Below are 21837 nucleotides of genomic sequence, written 5' to 3' on the forward strand. Positions count from 1 at the left end.
CGCTCGCAACCTGAACGTTTGCTCCCAATCCTAAAGCATAACAATTAGCCGAAAGACAGCTCGTATCCTGAAAAAATCTTAAGCTGCCGCTTGTATCCCGAGGCTTCACTGTGTTTATGATTTTGTGTCTTTGTTTTGCAGCATCAGCTTCCAATATTGTTCCAACAGTGTGTAACGGGCGAGAAGTGGTCGACTCCACGACGTCTTCCTTGTGAAGATCAGCCACGCATTTTTAACAGAATTACAGTATATAACCACTATAGTCCTCAATCAGGTTTCTCAAATATTACAGAGGATGGTTGTCCTTACTTTGTTGTCCTCAGAGTGCTGTGAGTACAATGTCCAACTTATTTTATTCTGTTCAATTCAAGGAGATTTTCAAAGCTAGACACCAATAAAAGTGTTGCCCTCGTTTCTATTGCAACAAATGGAGTAAATTATAGTGAATTTGTTAAATGTAATATATACAGGATGTTTTTATTGTAGATTTTGGTGAAAAGTTTGTGCTTTCTTGTAATTTATGTAAATAAAATGTGTTTTTTATCAATATCAAATCGGCTTGTTGTGTCTTTTTGTGTTGAGTAAAGTGCATTCACAATTTTTAACCACAATAACGTCATAGACTAGACTTTTTTTTTTTTTTGTAATTTTAAAATGTACACACCTCGTTTCCATATGAGTTTGGAAATTGTGTTAGATGTAAATATAAACGGAATACATCCATCCATCCATCCATTTTCTACCGCTTATTCCCTTTTGGGATTGCGGGGGGCGCTGGCGCCTATCTCAGCTACAATCGGGCGGAAGGCGGTGTACACCCTGGACAAGTCGCCACCTCATCGCAGAGCCAACACAGATAGACAACATTCACACTCACATTCACACAGCAGGGACCATTTTTTAGTGTTGCCAATCAACCTATCCCCAGGTGCATGTCTTTGGAGGTGGGAGGAAGCCGGAGTACCCGGAGGGAACCCACGCATTCACGGGGAGAACATGCAAACTCCACACAGAAAGATCCCGAGCCTGGATTTGAACCCAAGACTGCAGGACCTTCGTATTGTGAGGCAGACGCACTAACCCCTCTGCTACCGTGAAGCCCTAAACGGAATACAATGATTTGCAAATAATTTTCAACCAATATTCAGTTGAATAAGCTACAAAGACAACATATTTGCAAATGTTTTGCAAATAATCATTAACTTTGGATTTTGATGCCAGCAACACGTGACAAAGAAGTTGGGAAAGGTGGCAATAAATACTGATAAAGTTGACGAATGGTTATCAAACACTTATATGGAACATCCCACACAGGTGTGCAGACTAATTGGGAACAGTTGGGTGCCATGATTGGGTATAAAAGTAGCTTCCATGAAATGCTAAGTAATTCACAAACAAGGATGGTGTGAAGGTCACCACTTAGTAAGCAAATCGTCAAACGGTTTTAGAACAACATTTCTCAACGAGCTATTGCAAGGAATTTAGGGATTTTACCATCTACGGTCCGTAAAATCATCAAAAAGTTCAGAGAATCTGGAGAAATCACTGCACGTAAGCGATGACTTTTGAACCCTCAGGCCGTACTGCATCAAAAACCGACATCAGTGTGTAAAGGATATCACCATATGGGCTCAGGAACACTTCAACCACTGTCAGTAACTACAGTTGGTCGCTACATCTGTAAGTGCAAGTTAAAACCCTACTATACAAAGCCAAACCCATTTATCAACAATATCCTGAAACGCCGCCGGCTTGGCTGGGCCCGAACTCACCTAAGATGGACTGATGCAAAGTGTAAAAGTGTTATGTGGTCTGACGAGTCCACATTTCAAATCATATTTGGAAACAGAGGATGACCATTCGGATTGTTATAGGCGCACAGTTCAAAAGCCAGCACTTTTGATGGTATGGGGGTGTATTAGTGCCCAAGGCATGGGTAACTTACACATCTGTGAAGGCACCATTAATGTTGAAAGGTCCATACATGTTTTGGAGCAACTAATGTTGTCATCCAAGCAAAGTTATCATGGACGCGCCTGCTTATTTCAGCAAGACAAGTGTTACAACAGCGTGGCTTCGTTAAAAAATGATTGCGGGTACTTTCCTGGCCCGCCTGCAGTCCAGACCTGTCTCCCATCGAAAATGTGTGGCACATTATGAAGCGTAAAATACGACAGCGGAGACCCCGGACTGTTGAACGACTGAAGCTCTACTTAAAACAAGAATGGGAAAGAATTCCACTTTCAAAGCATCAACAATTAGTTTCCTCAGTTCCCAAACGTTTATTGAGTGTTGTTAAAAGAAAAGGTGATGTAACACAGTGGTGAACATGTCCTTTCCCAACAACTTTGGCACGTGTTGCAGCCATGAAATTCTAAGTTAATTATTATTTGCAAAAAAAAAAAAGTTTACGAGTTTGAACATCAAATATCTTGTCTTTGTAGTGCATTCAGTTGAATATGGGTTGAAAATAATTTCAAAATCATTGTATTCTGTTTATATTTACACCTAACACAATTTCCCTATTCATGTGGAAATGGGGTTTGTACTTCCCCCCTTAAAAAGGACACTTGCAACATCACACTTTGAAAAACACAACTTTTATAGACTCATTTAAGATACATATTTTATGTGAGACTCATGTTGTCGTGCAAAAGGCAACACAGGTGGATGCACAATTCACTGATGTATTAAGAGTATTTATGTTCATTGCAGGATAAAGATATGTTTTCATAAATTCATTTTGGACCAATTAAGTTAATTCAAATGTCGTCCCTCTGATTGTGTTTACTGCACACTAACTTGCTGTGGCACAGTTTTTTTAAAATCACTTACCCAGTGAGGACTTATAATTTGTTTTTCCTTTCTGGTGTATCTGAAGATTAATAATATGAGTGTAACATTCCTGAAATGAGTCCTCCTGCATGGTTGATGCATGCAGAGCAGAATTGGTTTAATTGTCCATCAGTCAATTAAATATGCTGATTTTGATGAAAGCTATTAATAGATATTGGTGCTTGTCATTACAAGCACCTCTACTGTGGTATTTAAAATAAACACATCAGTTTGTACAGTATTGTAGTAAATTTATGTAATGCTGCCATCTTGTGTTTCAAGCCATAATAGAACATAAAATCCTGCTAACTACGCTTCCAATTGAATATACTGAAAGACAATTACAACTGAACATGCTTCTCAGGATACAAACTCAAAAGTTTGTACCAGCATTATTTGGTAAACTAAATTCATTTGAAGAAATAATCAATCCCTCAAACCTTTTTTATTATTGACATAATAATTGTGTTAAGATAATGCCAGATATCCTCAGTCCTATAATAAATGATACAGAAAGAAGAATGTTGTCTTTTTGGTTTGACACATGCATTTTTGCACCATCCTTGTATTAAAAAGTAGAAACAAGTCCTCATGTCCACTACATGATGTGTTGAAAGTGTCTTAAAAATACTTAAATCCTGAGCAGAATTGGGTTGTTAATTAGCCAGTAGTCAACTAATTCTGCTGATTTGGATGTAACATATGATCAAATATGTATAACTGTTATTGAGTTATTTAATATAAGCAGCAAAAAGGTTGTAGAATGTTAATAATTTCAGCTATTAAGTGGAAGAACATTTAATAATTATCCCGCCTGCCACACTATATGCAAACAAATATATATTACTTGGCGGATGCAAAAACTGTAATACATTTTCGGACTAATTAAAAAAAAAGTATAATATATAATTGCTATACGATGCCCACATGCAGTGAATGTCAAATGTGTTCAGAGTTTTATGTAAAACTTTATCCAAAAGGTGAACACACTGACATTGGTATGCTATGTCACAAATGCAAATATAATTTAGAAAGAGCAAGAAAATGTTGAAGATGAGAACTTTTTTTTATCTTAGATATTGTGTTTGATAATTAAACACAATATAATGATAAAAGTAATATCAATCAATGTTTACTTATATAGCCCTAAATCACGATTGTCTCAAAGGGCTGCACAAGCCACAACGACATCCTCGGCTCAGATCCTACATCAGCCGATCACCCTCTGGGTGACCGGTGCAATGGACGTCGAGTGGATCGAGCATAACATTGTGAGAGTCTATTACATAGTGGATCTAACTTAATAGTGAGAGTCTAGTCCATATTGAGGCCAGCAGGAGACCATCCTGAGCGGAGACAGGTCAACAGCGCAGAGATGTCACCAACCGATTCACGGACGAGTGGTCCACCCTGAGTCCCGACCCTGGACAGCCAGCACTTCATTCGTGGCCACCGAACTTATCCCCCTGGCTGTGTCTCGGTGCTAAAGACAGCTGCAATCCACCGCTTTCCACCACCAGCATTGTTCTTTATAGTCTCCATTATTAAATGAACAAATTGCAAAAGATTCAGCAACACAGATATCCAAAATACTGTGTAATTATGCGGTTAAAGCAGACGCATTTTAGCTGCGAGTGGTGCGGCGCTAATATTTCCTAACAGTCCGCGATGTTACGCGTACGCGTCATCATTCCGCGACATTTTCAACAAGAAACTCGCGGGAAATTTAAAATTGCAATTTAGTAAACTAAAAAGGCCGTATTGGCATGTGTTGCAATGTTAATATTTCATCATTGATATATAAACTATCAGACTGCGTGGTCGGTAGTAGTGGGTTTCAGTAGGCCTTTAAGATGGGACTTAAATGTTTCTACTGAGGTAGCATCTCTAACCGGGAGGGCATTCCAGAGTACTGAAGCCCGAATAGAATATGCTCTATCGCCCGCAGACTGGAATCACTAATAAGCCGGAGTCCTTTGAACGCAGATTTCTTGCCGGGACATATGGTACAATACAATCAGCAAGATACGATGGAGCTAGACCGTGTAGTATTTTATACATAAGTAGTAAAACCTTAAAGTCACATCATAAGTGCACAGGAAGCCAGTGCAGGTGAGCCAGTATAGGCGTAATATGATCAAACTTTCTTGTCTGTGTCAAATGTCTAGCAGCCGCATTTTGTACCAACTGTAATCTTTTATTGCTAGACATAGGAAGACCCAAAAATAATACGTTACAGTAATCGAGACGAAACATATATAATAAACAATAATACAAATAATGATATTAATATCATAATGATTATGTAAATGCTGAAAAGCCAAAGCTGAACTGAAACGGTAACAAATAGCATTAAGTAACAATATACGACTATTGGTTGCATACCTAAAACATTAGCTAAAAAGCTAGTATGCTATTAGTTAACATGTGCCAAGTACTAAAATATATGACTTAAAAAAATGCTATTGAATGTTTAACATTTTTAATGTTGATTGATTGTTGGTTCTGTATTTATTCTATAAGACAGTCATTTACTGTCTTATAAAGCGCGTTCTAAATAAAATTTGGGGTGTAATGAATGATTGATGTATTGATTTATATTAATTTGCAAAGTGTAAAAGTGTTATGTGGTCTGACGAGTCCACATTTGAAATTGTTTTTGGAGACTGTGGACGTTGTGTCCTCCGGAACATAGAGGAAAGGAACCATCCGGATTGTTAAAAGCGCTAAGTTCAAAAGCCAGCATCTGTGATGGTATGGGGTGGTATTAGTGCCCAAGGCATGGGTAACTTACACATCTGTGAAGGCACCGTTAATGCTGAAAGGTACATACAGGTTTTCAAGCAACATATGTTGCTATCCAAGCAACGTTATCATGGATGCCCCTGCTTATTTCAGCAAGACAGTGCCAAGCCATGTGTTACAACAGTCTGGCTCCATAGTAAAGAGTATGGGTACTAGACTGACATGCCTACAGTCCAGACCTGTCTCCCTTTGAAAATGTGTGGCGGGATATGAAGCCTAACATACCACAACGATGACCGCGGACTGTTGAACAAATTAAGCTGTACATTATACAAGAATAAGAAAGAATTCCACCTGAAAATCTTCAAAAATCGGTATCCTCAGTTCCCAAACGTTTACTGAGTGTTGTTAAAATGAAAGGCCATGTAACACAGTGGTAAAAATGCCCCTGTGCCAGCTTTTTTGCAATGTGTTGCTGACATTAAATTGTAAGTTAATGATTATTTGAAAAAAAAAATGTTTCTCAGTTCAAACATGAAATATCTTCTCTTTGCAGTCTATTCAATTGAATACAAGTTGTAAAAGATTTGAAAATCTTTGTATTGTGGTTTTTTTACGAATTGCACAAAGTGCCAACTTCACTGGTTTTATAAAAGAAATGCAGGATTTGGATTTTAGGGAATACTATAAATCCATTAGCGACATCTGGTAGGGGACCCTACCGATAGAAGAGTAGAGATCAGGGGTCAAAGGTCACTTGACTCCATTGGTCAGAGAGACAATGCACAGATGTTTTCTGCATGAGTACAAACAAACTAGGCTTTGTCTAGACTGGCCGGCCCCAAGGCTAGAACAACAAAGACTAAGTGTCTTCATCTAAAACAGGGCTGGGCAATTATTTTGACTCCTGGGCCACATTTTGAGAAAAAAATGTGTCTGGGGGCCGGTATATCTATTTGTAGGAACGCTAATATAAAACCTCACAATAATGTCTGACTTAATGCTAAAAACGTTGTGACAGGCTGCATTAAAAAATGTGATGGAATTTTAAATTTTTCTATGAACTATAAAACACTGAATATTGACAAAATATGAACGTCACACCCCCTTTCGATCGACATATTTTACAATCAAGTGAAACGCAACAAAATTGCAACAAAAAGTGAAATATGAACGCGAAGGGGTGCAAAATAAAATAAACCCACCTACAATCTGATACGCTTGGGATGGTTTCCTGCTGGCTCCGCTGTGAACGGGACTCTCGCTGCTGTGTCTTGGATCCTCTTTGGACTGGACTCTCGCGAATGTGTTGTATCCATTGTGGATTGAACTTTCACAGTATCATGTTAGATCCGCTCGACATCCATTGCTTTCCTCCTCTCTAAGGTTCTCATAGTCATCATTGTCACCGACGTCCCACTGGGTCATTATTGTCACCAATGTCCCACTGGGTGTGAGTTTTCCTTGCCCTTATGTGGGCCTACCGAGGATGTCGTGGTGGTTTGTGCAGCCCTTTGAGACACTAGTGATTTAGGGCTATATAAGTAAACATTGATTGATTGATTGATATATCTGATATTTGCTGAATTTCCCCCAGGGATCAATAAAGTACTTTCTATTCTATTCTATTCAATTGTATATATCACTAAGCTTCAGAACGTTGTTGTGAAAATTTCATTCCGCGTCTGTGGAAACGCTTCCTGCCCACACTGCTTGGTTCCTCGTCTGAGCTGCTGTGACCTAGATTACCATAGCAACTAATTAGATGACCAGAGTAACTATCTAGATTACCATAGTAACTGGTATATCATCCATTTGCGCAGATTACAACCATTGAAATACTTTGTATAGTTCAATACAGTCATTAGAAAACATCACTGCACATCATATTGGCAGCTACACTTTCCATTTTAAAGATCTAAAAACATTATTTGGGAATGTCCGGCGGGCCAGATTGAAAAGTTCGACGGGCCGTATATGCCCCCCGGGCCTTAATGTGCCCAGGTCAGATCTAAAGGTATGTAGAAGAAGTTCCCCTAACAGAGAGGGAGAGAGAGATTGTCATTTGGCTAGCATCTCCTTCCAGGTTTGCTGCAGCACCTTTAGTTCTTGATCAAATAAAAGCTTTTGTTCAACGATTCCTCACCGGCGCCATGCTTGGTCCATTCATACCACCAAGGTGTCCTCAGGTCCGGACGAGGATGACAAGACCAGCATTATACAACAGTACATCTTAAAAATATTATAAACATCCTTTAAAAGCTGAGTACTACAAGGCTTTAGCTGCCAAGCCACCAGCAACAAGAAATGGAGGGAAAAAGAGAGGAGAAAGACACACAATTTTGCAGCAACGTTTCTTCATTTTAATGTGTGGTGAGTACAATTTCTGCCTATTTTTATTTACAACAGTTCATGACTTCATCAACAGAAAAAATGTTTTCACACGACACTAAAGGCTTCAGCTTGCAGTTACAGTAATGTGTAAGCTAGTAGACTTTAAGCTAATTGATGTAGTAATTCAGCTTCAACATTAGTATTTCTTAAGTTTTGTTTTATAGTTGAAGCCTGGTTTGTCATGACTTGGACTATGGTGTGGTGTGTTTTCCCGTGGTGCAAAGCGATTGGATCAGACACAATGTTAAGGTAAGGGCATCCTTTAATCCTAACACTCAAAAGGTATTGCAAAAACAAAGGGTATAAACAAAAAGGGCTGTCAGAGGAGGTACAAAAACTTGGCTATGAAAACAAAAACTTGCACTAAGGCAAGACTATGAACATAAAACAAAAATTACAAAACTATGGCAAGAAAAACGTACTTGGACTGAGAAAGTGCATGGATCATCGGCATAGATAGCAAAGGTGAGTAGAAAGTGATGTCGCCAGGCAGACTGCCTGGCAACTGCAGGCTTAAATAGTGCTGTGGTGATTAACAGGTGCATGAGTCCAAGTGAATCAGGTGCGTGACATGACAGGTGAAAAGTAATGAGTTGTCATGGTAACAAAATCAAACAAGAGTGCACAATGAGTCCAAAACTAAACAGAACATGACCACAAAACATGACAAAGATGGCAGCATTAGAAGCATTAGTTTGAACCCTGCAGGTAAAATAGTTAACATTTTTATTCTTCCTAATTTAAAATTGCTGCAGGGTTGATGTCAATTTGACCAGCAAAAGCTGTGTGGCTGGGGTGTTTATATTTGTGACCTTGACTTGACACGTGACAAATGTAGGTTACTTAACATACATTCCGTTTGACATTGATGCATTTTGATGTTTATTTTCCAGAACTATTTAAATGTGAAGTTAAAGTTTGTTAATTGAGTGGTAGCTGAAGAAGAGACGGTCAAAGCAAGATGTTAACATTACAGAGAAGGTCGTATTAACACGTTACATATACTTTTGTTATTCTGAGTGTAGGTAACTGCAGATATATGAGCGTAGTTGTATTAATTTAGACACAATAATTGATACATTTGGCATCATGAAGCAACATGCAATCAGTACAATAAGTCGTTAGTCAACACAACTTTCTGTTAATGTGACCTGAAAGAAAGATGACCTGCCAAGTAAATATTGTTGATGATTTGCAGTGTGTGTTATTTTGGAAAAGACTATACACAATAACATTGTGGAGGATGCCCACCAAGGGGTTCTTTGGATTACCAATCACCATCATGAGAACCCAGATTAGATTATAATTTTATTTCATCTCAGTTCAGTGGGATGCTTTGCAGCAATTGTCTTTTTTTGTCCGTGTCCGTCACGCTCTCGCTCTCACCCCAGCTCCCCTCCAGCTCCAACCCCGTCTCCTCCTGGTTGCTGCTTACACAGAGCGACAGGTGATTAGATAACAAGGCCCAGGTGAGCCATCCACGCACCTGTCGCTGACTTCGAGGCCGGTCCTGGCACACCCCGCTTCAGGCAACGCCCCCCTCCACAAACACATTATGCCTATTTGTGCATTTGATTTTGTATAAATAAATCGAGAATTTCAAAATATCATTCCTGTTGGCTCTATCATTTTTTCCCCGAAAATAATGTCCTTGATGTCCTCAAGGGATGGGCTGCAAGAACAAATATCCAGCACATACAGACAATCCCGCTTAAGGTATGAATCCATTAAAAGTAGGTAATTTCATATATGGCTACTTTTTTCCCAAATACATCTTTATTAATGCATGAGCAGTGCATGTGTGTTAAGGAAGGTGTTGGTTTACAATTGGGCTTCCATGTTGACAGATAAGAGCTTTCCGACCGGCGCTGCTTTTCTTTAGCTCGGGAGTCTGGCCTATGTTTTTCCATAAGCAGCTGAAGGCTGCTCATGCAACTACATCAATAAATTGTCTGAAACATATAACTTGTTACACCACGCTGCCATCATGCCCATCTCATACCTCAGGTGCGGAAAAAGCTATTGTAACACTGTGCTGTTCAGTATAACTGGAACAGCAGTACATTTTACCAAAAAAAGCAGATACAAATCAACCATAATATTGTCCATTATCAATAGGATGTATTAAAAGGCAGCTGTTTACAACCTTAGTTCATAGAAGTAAGTATAATATTTCAAATTGAGGGCTTAGTCTAAGACAAAAATATTATTAGCAACTATATTAAATAAGAAAACATTACAGTTAAGATGGAATATGTTAATTGTAAGATTTTTCTTTTTTTTTCATTGTATTTTTTATCTGCAGTTTTATGATATATTTGAAATGACAAATTTTAACGCTATTTAGGGAAGTTATATTAGCTTTCTTTAAAATAACAAATTTGTTTTTTCGATTATCACTTTAATATCTGCAATGGTACAATTGTTGGAAGTAATTATCGAAAGCCTTTTCTCCTTCTGGGAGAGCAGTTCAACAATATTTGTACTTATTCATCAGATGATTGTGTGGGGAGAAGGTTGCTACAGTATCTGTGGCTTAGTCGTGTATTTGAGAGAAAAGGAGGAGCTCTTCCAAGAGCAGGAAAATCTGACACCGCCTTCCTATTACTTTCACATTTAAATATGACTACTTAAAACATTAATATTGCTTCTGATCCACCAGGACTTTGGCGGGGATGTTACTAATGAAGCGATGAAGATTGTTACAACAAAAGGTGCCATAACATTTGTTCCTGCCTAAGCGAGGATCATACTTGAGTGAACAGAAGTCTCAGCATACCTGAATGTACCCAGAGCCTGTGCCATGCTAATAGTGCTGATAGACAATATATATATTATATATTAATAATCATTAATTAATATATATATGGTTCCAGGTCCTGCCACCTGCAGAAATACTCTGATGACTCTGCTGTGGTCGGTCGGGTGTGTGCCGTTAGGAGTGCATGTCTAATGCAAGGGCTGTTCAACACCTTTCTTATGCCACGACTGTGAAGACCAATGAGCGTTGTCAGCAGGTTTAACGACATTCAAAAGGGTGAAACTAAAAAGACAAACTATAGTCAATATGTACATATATTATGCAAATGTATTCATATAAATGCTGTAATGCTATTTTACAAGGCATGAGAAGGTAAACAATGGTAAATTTGTACGACGACGCCATTTTAGATGACATCGCAAATTAATGCTAATGAGCACAACAAAGATCTCCATCCATCCATCCATTTTCTACCGCTTATTCCCTTTTGGGGTCGCGGGGGGCGCTGGCGCCTATCTCAGCTACAATCGGGCGGAAGGCAGGGTATACCCTGGACAAGTCGCCACCTCATCGCAGGGCCAACACAGATAGACAGACAACATTCACACTCACATTCACACACTAGGGCCAATCTAGTGTTGCCAATCAACCTATCCCCAGGTGCATGTCTTTGGAAGTGGGAGGAAGCCGGAGTACCCGGAGGGGACCCACGCATTCACGGGGAGAACATGCAAACTCCACACAGAAAGATCCCGAGCCTGGGATTGAACCCAGGACTGCAGGACCTTCGTATTGTGAGGCAGACGCACTAACCCCTCTGCCACCGTGAAGCCAACAAAACAAAGATCTCATACATCACAAATCATAAATTTAGCTCCAAATATTTTAGACAAAAAACAAGTTTCAAAGTTCAATTTATGATACATACCGGCGATGCAACCTTAAACAAAAGATATATGCAGTATTTCTTCGAAAAATAACCACCATAAAGTACGTGCTGGCACCGTAGATTTCTCTGTCTTATGCAACTTCCGGTCTATAAAGTTTGATTCAAAATACACACTTCTCAACGACAAATACACATGTAATAATGTTATATGTAAAAACACTTCAAAAAACAGGAGTTTACAACTTTTAGTTGTAACAGAACAGGGTGTGTCTCAGAGGGACAGGAATTGGAGTAGAGGACACTGATCACTGACTTTGTGGAGTGGTCTCAGGCGAACCATCTGCTCCTTAATGTGGACAAGACCAAGGAGATGGCCATCGACTTCAGGAAGAAAATTACCCCTGTGGAGCCCATCAACATCCTGGGCCGGGAGGTGGCAGTAGTGGGGCAGTGCAAGTACCTGGGAGTCCAGTTTAACAGCAGACTGGACTGGAAGGACAACATCAAAACTGTATACAAGAAGGGCATGAGCACATAGGCGCCAATGAGAACCCACGTGGGATTGATGGCAAATTCTTTCTCACCACCAAGCAAAAACCGTGCATGCTCAGAAAAGTAGCGTCACATTTACCGCCCATCCGAGCACACACTGGCAGAAATGTATATCGGCGCAGATGCATGCACAGACTCTTTTTTTCCTGAGGAAGCTGAGGTCCTTCAATGTGGGCAGCAAGCTGTTGGAGATCTTTTCTATGTCTGTTGTGGCCAGCGCCCTGTACTTTGCAGTGGTTTGTTGGGGGAGCAGCACCAGCAAAAGGGTCTTAAACAGGATTGACAAACTGATCCGGAAAGCCCGCCAAACATTTGAGGGATAGCAGAGCTCATACTCCATCAGGCTCCTTCAGCTTCGTTCCCACAGTATTTCATCAAGAACTCCTTCATTCCGCACTACATCCAGCTGTATAATTCCTCGACATTCTATGTTAGCTACCTTTCTTTGTTTATAATGTATATTTTCTGCTGGATCTACTCTCTAGTTTATACTGCACTTTTTTTGCTGCAGCTCTTACATATACTGTAATATTGTACATGGTAATTGGGATTTTTCATATACTGTATTTAGTTTATAAAAATATAATATGATACTATTTTATATCAGTATATAATATATACTGTATATGTAATATGAACATATTAAATATATGTTATATTTTATATTGCTACTATGGTACATTTTTAGTCTACTTTATACGTATATGTATATACATAAAAATAAAAATAAAAAAACAACATATGTATATATATATATATATTTTTTGTATATATATATATATATATATATATATATATATATATATATATATATATATATATATATATATATATATATGTGAGGCAGACGCACTAACCCCTCTGCCCCGTGAATGCGTGGGTTCCCTCCGGGTACTCCGGCTTCCTCCCACCTCCAAAGACATGCACCTGGGGATAGGTTGATTGGCAACACTAAATTGGCCCTAGTGTGTGAATGTGAGTGTGAGTGTTGTCTGTCTATCTGTGTTGGCCCTGCGATGAGGTGGCGACTTGTCCAGGGTGTACCCCGCCTTCCGCCCGATTGTAGCTGAGATAGGCGCCAGCGCCCCCCGCGACCCCGAAAGGGAATAAGCGGTAGAAAATGGATGGATGGATATATATATGTATATATCAATCAATCAATCAATCAGTCAATGTTTATTTATATAACCCCAAATCACAAATGTCTCAAACGACTGCACAAATCATTACGACTACAACATCCTCGGAAGAACCCACAAAAGGGCAAGGAAAACTCACACCCAGTGGGCAGGGAGAATTCACATCCAGTGGGACGCCAGTGACAATGCCGGAGTCTTTTGAACGCAGATTTCTTGCCGGGACATATGGTACAATACAATCGGCAAGATAGGATGGAGCTAGACCGTGTAGTATTTTATACGTAATTAGTAAAACCTTAAAGTCACATCTTAAGTGCACAGGAAGCCAGTGCAGGTGAGCCAGTACAGGCGTAATATGATCAAACTTTCTTGTTCTTGTCAAAGGTCTAGCAGCCGCATTTTGTACCAACTGTAATGTTTTAATGCTAGACATGGGGAGACCCGAAAATTATACGTTACAGTAATCGAGACGAGACGTAACAAACGCATGGATAATGATCTCGGCCTCTTTAGTGGACAAAATGGAGCGAATTTTAGCGATATTACGGAGATGAAAGAAGGCCGTTTTAGTAACGCTTTTAATGTGTGACTCAAAGGAGAGAGTTGGGTCGAAGATAATACCCAGATTTTTTACAGAGTCACCTTGTTTTATTATTTGGTTGTCAAATGTTAAAGTTGTATTATTAAATAGAGGTCGGTGTCTAGCAGGACCAATAATCAGCATTTCCGTTTTTTTGGCGTTAAGTTGCAAAGAAATTAGCGGACATCCATTGTTTAATTTCATTAAGACACGCTTCCAACTGACTACAGTCCGGCGTGTTTGTCAGCTTTAGGGGCATGTAGAGTTGGGTGTCATCAGCATAGCAGTGAAAGCTAATACCGTATTTGCGTATGACGTCACCCAGCGGCAGCATGTAGATGCTGAAGAGTACAGGGCCAAGGACCGAACCCTGGGGAACTCCACACGTTACCTTAATATAGTCCGAGGTCATACTGTTATGGGAGACGCACTGCACCTTGTCAGTAAGATAAGAGTTAAATCAAGACAGGGCTGAGTCCGACATACCAATTCGTGTTTTGATACGCTCTAATAAAATATTATGATCGACGGTACCGAAAGCAGCGCTAAGATCGAGGAGCAGCAACATAGATGACGCATCAGAATCCATCGTTAGCAATAGATCATTAGTCAATTTTGCGAGCGCTGTCTCAGTAGAGTGATTTGCCCTGAAACCGGATTGAAAGGTTTCACATAGATTGTTAAACGCTAAGTGTTCATTTAGCTGCTCTGCAACAATTTTTTCGAGGATTTTTGAAATAAAGGGAAGGTGAGACACCGGTCGGTAGTTTACCATGAGGTCAGGATCGAGGTTAGGTCTTTTAAGGAGAGGATGAATAACCACTTTTTTGAATGCTAGGGGAACAGTGCCCGAGGAAAGTGATAAGTTTATAATATTTAGCACTGATGGACCTAATAATACAAAAAGCTCCTTGATAAGTTTCCCAGGAAGTGGGTCAAGTAAACATGTTGTTTGTTTTATTCCATTTACACGTTGTAACAATTCTTCTAATGTTATTTCATCAAAACGAGAGAAACTATTTTGGATATTTGCAGTATCCACCGTATATACAGTCGTATCTGTGTTACTATAACCCAGTTGTAGCTGGGACGCATTGTCTTTAATCTCCTTTCTAATAAGTAAAATTTTCTTATTAAAGAACTTCATAAAGTCATCTGCCGAATGGGTGGAGCTACTGGAAGGAGTCCCTTGTTGGGTTAGCGATGCTACTGTACTAAACAAAAATTTTGGATCGTTTTTATTAATGCGGATGAGATTTGAGTAATAATTAGTTTTAGCTAAGGTAAGCATGCGTTTATAAGTTATTAAACTATCACTCCATGCTTGATGGTGCACCTCAAGTTTAGTCGTGCGCCATTTGCGTTCCAGCTTTCTACATAATAACTTCTGAGCTCTAGTTTCTTCAGTAAACCATCGCGTACGCCTTTTAGGAGCCTATTTTAACTTCAGCGGTGCTATACTATCAATGGTTTCGCGCAGGGGGTTGTTAAAGTTGTTAGTGAGGTTATCAATAGAGCCCACATACTTTGGGAATGGTGCCATTACCGAGGGCAGTAGGTCAGCAAGAGTCGTCGTTGTGGCAGCATTAATGTTGCGGCTGCTATAGCAGTTATTATTATTATTAGCTTGCCGAACATGAGTCTGAACTTCGAATTTTATAAGGTAATGATTGGACATTACTTTAGTATATGGGAGTATTATAACTTTGGAAACGGTGATACCTCTGTCAAGCACTAGGTCTATCGTATTACCGCTGGGATGCGTCGGTTCATTTATTATTTGTGTAAGACCACAGCTATCAATTATAGTCTGGAGCGCCACGCACGGTGGGTCCAATGGGGTATTCATATGGATATTAAAGTCCCCCATTATAATTATATTATCTGCGTGCGTCACTAGATCAGCAACAAACTCTGAGAATTCACTAATAAAGTCCGAATAGGGCCCTGGGGGGCGGTAAATAAAAGCCAGGCACAGAGGCAGCGGTGTGGCAGACTTCATAGAAAGCACCTCAAACGATTTATATTTATTATTTAAGTTAGGACTAAAGTTAAAGTTTTCGTTGTATATTAGTGCGACCCCTCCTCCCCTTTTAAGGGGACGGGTAATATGCGCATTCGTATAGTTAGGAGGGGATGCCTCATTTATCGCAAAAAAGTTGTCTTGTTTAACCCAGGTTTGGCTAAGACCAATGACGTTAAGGTTGTTGTCTCTAATGACCTCATTAACTAATAACGTTTTGGGAGACAAAGATCTGATGTTTAGAAAGCCCATATTATAGGTAGTGGGCTGTAGTGGGTAGCAATATTAATAATGTTGCGTTTATTATGCGCAGTGTACTTAAAATAATTACAACCATATCTAGGATTTGATATGACGGGAATTTTCAGATTGTCTACTTGGTGCTGCGATAAACTGAACGCATCATAATTTGCCACCTCAGTAGAACGCATGTCTAACTCTGACGTAGTCATAGTCATAGCAGAAAAAACATTATGTGAGTTGTGTATTATTCTACGGAAATTGCTATGTGTACAGGGATCATCCAGCCTGGCGCTGGCTAGTTCTAACTTAACTGACTCCATTCCCATGCTAGCAGGCTCTGTAATTGCCTGTGACCGGGCTTGCTCTAGTGCAGTTAGTCAAATGTGGCTCAATGCGAAATCTATGTTCCGAGACAAGAGGATAGCGCCTTCCTGGTTAGGGTGAAGGCCGTCTCTCCTCAGCAAGCCAGGTTTGCCCCAGAAAGAGGGCCAATTATCAATAAACGTAAATCCCTGTTGTCTACAGAAGCTACTTGTTAAGAGAGACTAATCTGCTATATCTCTCATCATTGCCTCTCCCAGGCAGGGGGCCAGAGACAATTACTCGATGCCTGGACATCTTTCTAGCGAGATTACAAGCCCTGGCTTTGTTTCTCTTTGTAATCTCTGATTGTCTCATCCTAACGTCATTGGAGCCAACGTGTATTACTATATTCGCATAACTAGTGGTGCGGTTAGCCTGTCGTACGTGTTTACTAGGCCTGTTGCGAGTTAGCTCCCTAAGATTAGCTTCAATGTCAGGTGCTCTGCCCCCGGGAATACACTTAATTGTGGCTGGTTTGCTAAGCTTTATGTTTCGAGTGATGGAGTCCCCTATGACTAAAGTGTGGTGCCCGGTAGACTGGGGTGTAGGACTAGCTAAAGGGCTAAATCTATTATGCGTCTCAACCGGTACACCGTTGCTTGTAGGCCGCTTAGGGCTGCTACAAGCTGGGCTAGTTAGCTCGCTACAGCTAACACTAGCAGATGTGTCCGCAACATCTAAAGTTACGAAATTACACTGCTCTAACTGGCGGACACGGCTCTCTAGCAGAGCCAACCTATCCATGAGTAAAGTGCACGAAGCGCAGGAAGCCATACTCACAGAAACTTTCCGTCGCCGAGTGGAGTGCCAGCTGTCTTCGGGAAGTGGTGGTCACGGTGGCGGGGGAGTAGCTTCCTTCAGACCGGTGCTGCCTTTCTCCGCTAGCCTCGTTAGCTTAGCAGCTAGCTAGCTGAGGGCGGAGTGGTGAGACAGAGATCGGGTGATTTGCAAGTTAAATTGAACTATTAACTATGTTTGAGAAGTTATAAATAAAGCTGCAAAACAGTTAAAAGCACACAAATAGAACGATACTTAGCTTTTTTGCAACAAGAGCAGTCAGCGAGCAGTCATTCACGTTGACCCGGAACCGCTATATATACATATATTATATATATATATATATATATATATATATATATATATATATATATATATATGTGTGTGTGTGTTTATATATTGTATAATATTGTATGATATTTAATATTTATTATTTAAACAACACATTCAGAACATTCGTTCTCAGGATTGGACTGTGCACCTTACCTCCTTGGGCACTATTTTACTTTTCTTTCCTTCCTGTGTTTTTCATATTTATAGACTGTCACACTGATACTGTAGTTGCTTTTAATCTCATCCTGTGTATAGTGACAATAAAAGGCATTCTATTCTATTCTATTCTATTTTATTGTACCTGCATTATCCTTTCCGTCCTTACCCTTTCTATCCTTTGTAACTGACCAACTGTGTGGAACAATTTCCCCTGTGGATCAATAAAGTTTGTCTAAGTCAATACACACTCAAGCTCAACTACACAAAGAACTGAAAAACACTTGTCAAGTGTTTCAAATGATATTCCTCCAGCTGGGTGATCTGAAAGTCAGTCTGAAGGTAATATGTCTGAAGAGTAAACTGTTGTACTAAAAAATGTGAAGAGTTTGGCAATCCGAATAGAAAATAATTGTTACACTGTTGTTATCTTGTTGTTAACAAGGTTATGTTGTACAACTATACAGGGCCAAGTATTATGGATGCTACAGGCACAATATATGTCATTGAAATGTTCTCATGTAAATGAAACATTGGCTGAGCTTCTAATAAACAGTGATCCTAAAACTTGATTGTGTATGTGTAATTTATTCTGACTTAAGATAAATAAGTTACTACTACTCAAATAAAATGATGTAACAATTTTGATGGATATTTTTGAGTAGGATGATGGTAACTTAGTAAGTTAGAAAAACTTAAATGGAGTACACAATTTAAATCAGATTGGTTTAACCTATCTAATCATGAAGATGACAGAGACAATCAAGTTGGTTGTACGAAAGCAATTGGGCTTGCCTAACTCCAGATGTTTTGTGGAATTTACTGAAAATGGCTAAGTTGAATTAACTTAAAAAGATACAAGTTGAGCTGGCATATCATTTTAGGGTGTCTTTTCAGAATATAGGAAATTTCACCCACAGTGTCCAGTATGAAGTGGTTATTTTTACAGTTACATTGTTTGATTATTTTTTGCTAAAAAAGTTATTGAATCGATTTCAACTCAGTGAACCATTTCAGTTTGCATCATTCAAAAAAACTAAATGAGTTCGTACCTGGCAGCACGGTGGAACAGGGGTTAGTGTCACGACGCGGAGTTCTACTCGCATCTCCTTGGCAACTGGAGCTGCCGGAACCTCCGCTGACAGCGCGCTCAGACACACCCCTGCACGTGTTGGGTGCAACACACCCACCCAGCAACAAGCCTGCAGACATTCAGTAATCAACACACCTGGATTTGATGAAGGGGAGCGGCATAAAGACGAATGGACCCGAGGAACCTTTGCCAGAATGTCGCTAACCGTTCCAGTAAGCATCACGTCGGGCATTCCCTTTTTCCCAGTGAGTTCCTTGCCCTTGTTTTTGCTCTATCTCGCCGTGTTTTCCCCTGGTTAATGTCCTTTTGTATTTCCTCAGTGACTTTCCTGTCCTCCGTGATCGTGCCTTGTCACTCGACACCCATTCGGATTCCTGACTGCTCTACTCGATCCACGACCTCCCTGCTCGGACCCAGACCACGCTGCCCAGCTCTTGCCCACGACCTCTTGCATGTCCACGAACTGCCTCTTCGCCTTACCCTCTTGGATAACGACAAACGATACTGACAACAACCCTTGGTAACATTTACATATTTAATATTACACATAGTTAACACTCATTCACTTTGAGTAGCATACCCACCCCATGTATTCATCAAAGGTTTAAAATAAACCTTGTAAACCGCAGTCCTGCCCTGGTTGTCGCCTCCTTCCCTTCTCTGATACATAGCAGTTAGTGCGTGTGCCTCACTATACGAAGGTCTTGGGTACAATCCTGGGCTCGGGATCTTTCTGTGTGGAGTTTGCATGTTCTCCCTGTGACTGCGTGGGTTCACTCCGAGTACTCTGACTTTCTTCCACTTCCAAAAACATGTACCTGGGGATAGTTTGATTGGCAACACTAAATTGGCCCGAGTGTGTGAATGTTGTCTGTTTATCTGTGTTGGCCCTGCAATGAGATAGCGACTTGTCCAAGGATTACACCACCTTCCGCTTAAATGCAACTGCAATAGGCTCCGGCACCCGCGACCCTGACAAGTGGTAGAAAATGGGTGGGTGGATGGGAGATCGCACCTGAATCTCATCGACAACCACAAATATCGAATCGAATCGTTGTTCAAACAAATCGTTACACCCCTAAATTAAATATATTACCTTTTTTTAAATAAATGATACAAAAACTAATATTAGCAACAAGCACTTTTACTTTAAAATAGTAGGAGAATGTTGTGGAAGTAGTAATATTTTTTATAAAGAATAGGTGTTACAGAAAAGTGGTAAATCTGGAAAACCAGGAACATACTAGAAGTAGAAAATAAAATAAGTTCAACGTTTATTGGTTTAGATTTAGTTTAGTTTAGTTTAGTTTATTATTTCTTCAGTCAGTGGTCAACAAAATAAACGAGCAGTTTTACACGGCGTGACGGCGTGGCGCAGTGGGAGAGTGGCCGTGCGCAACCCGAGGGTCCCTGGTTCAAATCCCACCTAGTACCAACCTCGTCACGTCCGTTGTGTCCTGAGCAAGACACTTCACCCTTGCTCCTGATGGGTGCTGGTTAGCGCCTTGCATGGCAGCTCCCTCCATCAGTGTGTGAATGTGTGTGTGAATGGGTAAATGTGGAAGTAGTGTCAAAGCGCTTTGAGTACCTTGAAGGTAGAAAAGCGCTATACAAGTACAACCCATTTATTTATTTAATAAATTGACAATTTCACAGACCGAAAGGGTTTAGGCTGAAGTTGAGCACTTATTTCGCCTAACCCTAGATACAATCTCAAATACAAGATGTAGTAAAACCAGGAGACATAGGGCTCTGATCTTGAGCTTCATAGAAAAGTGAAATTCCCTTTTAAACAACATATAATAATCACACCTTGAAAATTACATAAACTGATTGGCTATTGCAATTATCTATCAACTCTATGTCCCTGTTGACTTAAAGTGCACGGACGCTAGTATTGTTAATTCTGATGGGGTCTGGCAGATTTCGTACTGCATGGCAACATAAACTTGCAGAATTCTGATTGGATACAAACTAAAACTAAAAACAACAGCACTGGAACGTGCATAATCCATCCATCCATTTTCTACCGCGTGTCCCTTTTTGGGGTCGCGGGGGGTGCTGGAGACTATCCATTAGGGCGGAAGGCGGGGTACAGCCTTGACAAGTTTCCACCTCATCGCAGGGCCAACAAGGATAGACAGAACATTCACGCTCACATTCACACACGAGGGGCCATTTAGTGTTGCCAATCAACCTATCCCAAGGTTAATGTCTTTGGAGGTGGGAGAAAGCCGGAGTACCCGGAGGGAACCCACGCAGTCACGGGGAGAACATGCAAACTCCACACAGAGAGATCCCGAGCCCGGGATTGAACTCAGGACCTTTGTATTGTGAGGCACATGCACTAACCCATGGGTGTCAAACTCTGGCCCGCGGACCAGATTTGGCCCGCCGTTTAATTTCAGTTGGCCCTTGAGGCAATATCAAATTAACATTAGAGCTGGCCCGCCGGTAACACCAAATTCACCGCTAATACTCATACTTGCCAACCCTCCCAATTTTCCCGGGAGACTGCCGAAGTTTAATGCCCTTTCCGAAAATCTTCCTGGGCAACCATTCTCCCGATTTCCACCCGGACAACAATATTGGGAGCGTGCCTTAAAGGCACTGCCTTTAGCATCCTCTACAACATGTCGTCACGTCCTCTTTTCCTCCATATAAACAGCATGCTGGCCAAGTCACATAATATATGCGGCTTTCACACACACATATTCGAATGCCACAGATACTTGGTCAACAGCCATACAGGTCACACTGAGGGTGGCCATATAAACAACTTTAACACTGTTACAAATATGCACCACACTGTGAACCCACACCAAACAAGAATTACAAAACACATTTCAGGAGAACACCCGCACCGTAACACAACATAAACACAACAGAAAAAATACCCAGAACCTCTTGCAGCACTAACTTTTCTGGAACGCTAAAATATACACCCCCTGCTA

General features: G+C 40.4%; 1 protein-coding gene and 1 long non-coding RNA gene across 3 annotated transcripts in view; one reads left to right on the forward strand and one right to left on the reverse strand.

Moving 5' to 3' along the window:
* The window catches only part of grm2a (glutamate receptor, metabotropic 2a), a 133753-nt gene extending 133199 nt beyond the window's left edge, over nt 1-554 (forward strand). Inside the window, exon 6 of the mRNA XM_061922690.1 lies at nt 142-554. Coding sequence (XP_061778674.1) covers nt 142-215 — 74 coding nt within the window. The 3' untranslated portion in view covers nt 216-554. The remainder of the gene's footprint in view (nt 1-141) is intronic.
* Nucleotides 555-7920: 7366 nt separating this feature from the next.
* The window catches only part of LOC133570050 (uncharacterized), a 32518-nt gene continuing 18601 nt past the window's right edge, over nt 7921-21837 (reverse strand). For both annotated transcript variants that reach the window (XR_009810039.1, XR_009810038.1), the window contains exons 2-4: nt 18843-18992; nt 17305-17434; nt 7921-9401 (exon numbers count right to left, since the gene is read on the reverse strand). This is a non-coding gene — a long non-coding RNA (uncharacterized LOC133570050). The remainder of the gene's footprint in view (nt 9402-17304; nt 17435-18842; nt 18993-21837) is intronic.

Source organism: Nerophis ophidion, linkage group LG16 (assembly GCF_033978795.1).
Source record: "Nerophis ophidion isolate RoL-2023_Sa linkage group LG16, RoL_Noph_v1.0, whole genome shotgun sequence".
NCBI classification, from domain to species: Eukaryota; Metazoa; Chordata; class Actinopteri; order Syngnathiformes; family Syngnathidae; genus Nerophis; species Nerophis ophidion.